Consider the following 1240-nt stretch of genomic DNA (forward strand, 5'->3'; position numbering starts at 1 on the left):
TTTTTTTTAATTTTTTTTTAATTTTTTTTTTTGCTCAGACATATGAGTGAGGACATACGGTATTTCTTTTTCTATGCCTGGCTTTTTTTTACTTAACATGATTTTCTCTAAGTTCATCCGTGTTGTTGTGAATGACAGTGTTTCTTTCTTTTTCATGGCAGAGTAGTATTTCATTGTGTAAATATAGCACATTGTCCTTATCTGGTCATCCGCCAATGGACATTTATGTTGGTTCCAACACTTGGCTATTGTAAATAGAGCTGCAGTAACCCTGGGAGTGCATGTGTCACTTGGACATGATGACGTCCATTCCTTTGTTTATATACCCTGCTGGGTCATATGACAGTTCTGTCGGTAGTTGCTTGAGAAAATTCTTATAATTTTCCTTAATGGCTGTACCAATTTACAGTCCCACCAACAGTGGCTCCACTTTCTCTGCATCCTCACCAGCATGTGTTGATCTCTATCCCTTTGAAAATGGCCAGTCTAACTGGGATGAGATGNGCCCAGTACTACTTTCTGAAGTGTTTCCTGTATGTTTTCTTTTAGGAATTTTATAGTTTCAAAATGTATGTTTATGTCTTTATTCTCTTTTGAGTTGACTTTGGAATATGGTGAGAGGTACGGGTCTAGTTTCATTGTAAAGCATGTAGTTTAGACTCTCATTACCTGTATTTAAAAAGAAAAAAAAATTCTGCTTGAAATAGCTAGAGTGACTACTTTTTTTGTTGAATAAATCCCAACAAATGTCATAACTCAAACTCCTCAGATGTTATGATCTCTGTTCTTCAAAAAACTGGGAAAGACACTGTCATGTCTGTGCTGCTGGGGCTGAGGAGAAAGAAGGAGGGTTAGGGTTCAGAGGAGCCTCCCTGACCCTTCTATCAAAACCTTCCAGTGACCTTCAGAGCATGGCTGCATCTGAGAAACACTCTCATCAGATGGAGGCACCAGGAGGGGCAGCTGGGGAAGCCACAGCCTCACACTTCTGCTTCCCTGGGGGGTTTATGATCGGGCTTGTAACACTGTGGGAGGGTTACTATTATGCTGTTGACAGTAATAGGTTCCAAAATCATCAGACTCCAGGCTGCTGATGGTAAGAGTAAAATCTGTCCCAGATCCACTGCCACTGAACCTTGAGAGGACCCCACTTTCCAAACTGGATGCATCATAGATCAGGAGTTTAGGAGCTTTACCTGGTTTCTGCTGATACCAAGCTAACCACTTGCTAATACCCTGA

General features: G+C 40.8%; 1 protein-coding gene across 1 annotated transcript in view; it reads right to left on the bottom strand.

Moving 5' to 3' along the window:
* Positions 1-1005: 1005 nt before the first annotated feature.
* LOC103610395 overlaps positions 1006-1240 on the bottom strand; it is a 34741-nt gene continuing 34506 nt past the window's right edge. Inside the window, exon 5 of the mRNA XM_008594572.1 lies at positions 1006-1236. Within this exon, the coding sequence (XP_008592794.1) occupies positions 1006-1236 (231 nt within the window). The remainder of the gene's footprint in view (positions 1237-1240) is intronic.

Source organism: Galeopterus variegatus, unplaced genomic scaffold (genome assembly GCF_000696425.1).
Source record: "Galeopterus variegatus unplaced genomic scaffold, G_variegatus-3.0.2 Scaffold11079, whole genome shotgun sequence".
NCBI lineage: Eukaryota > Metazoa > Chordata > Mammalia > Dermoptera > Cynocephalidae > Galeopterus > Galeopterus variegatus.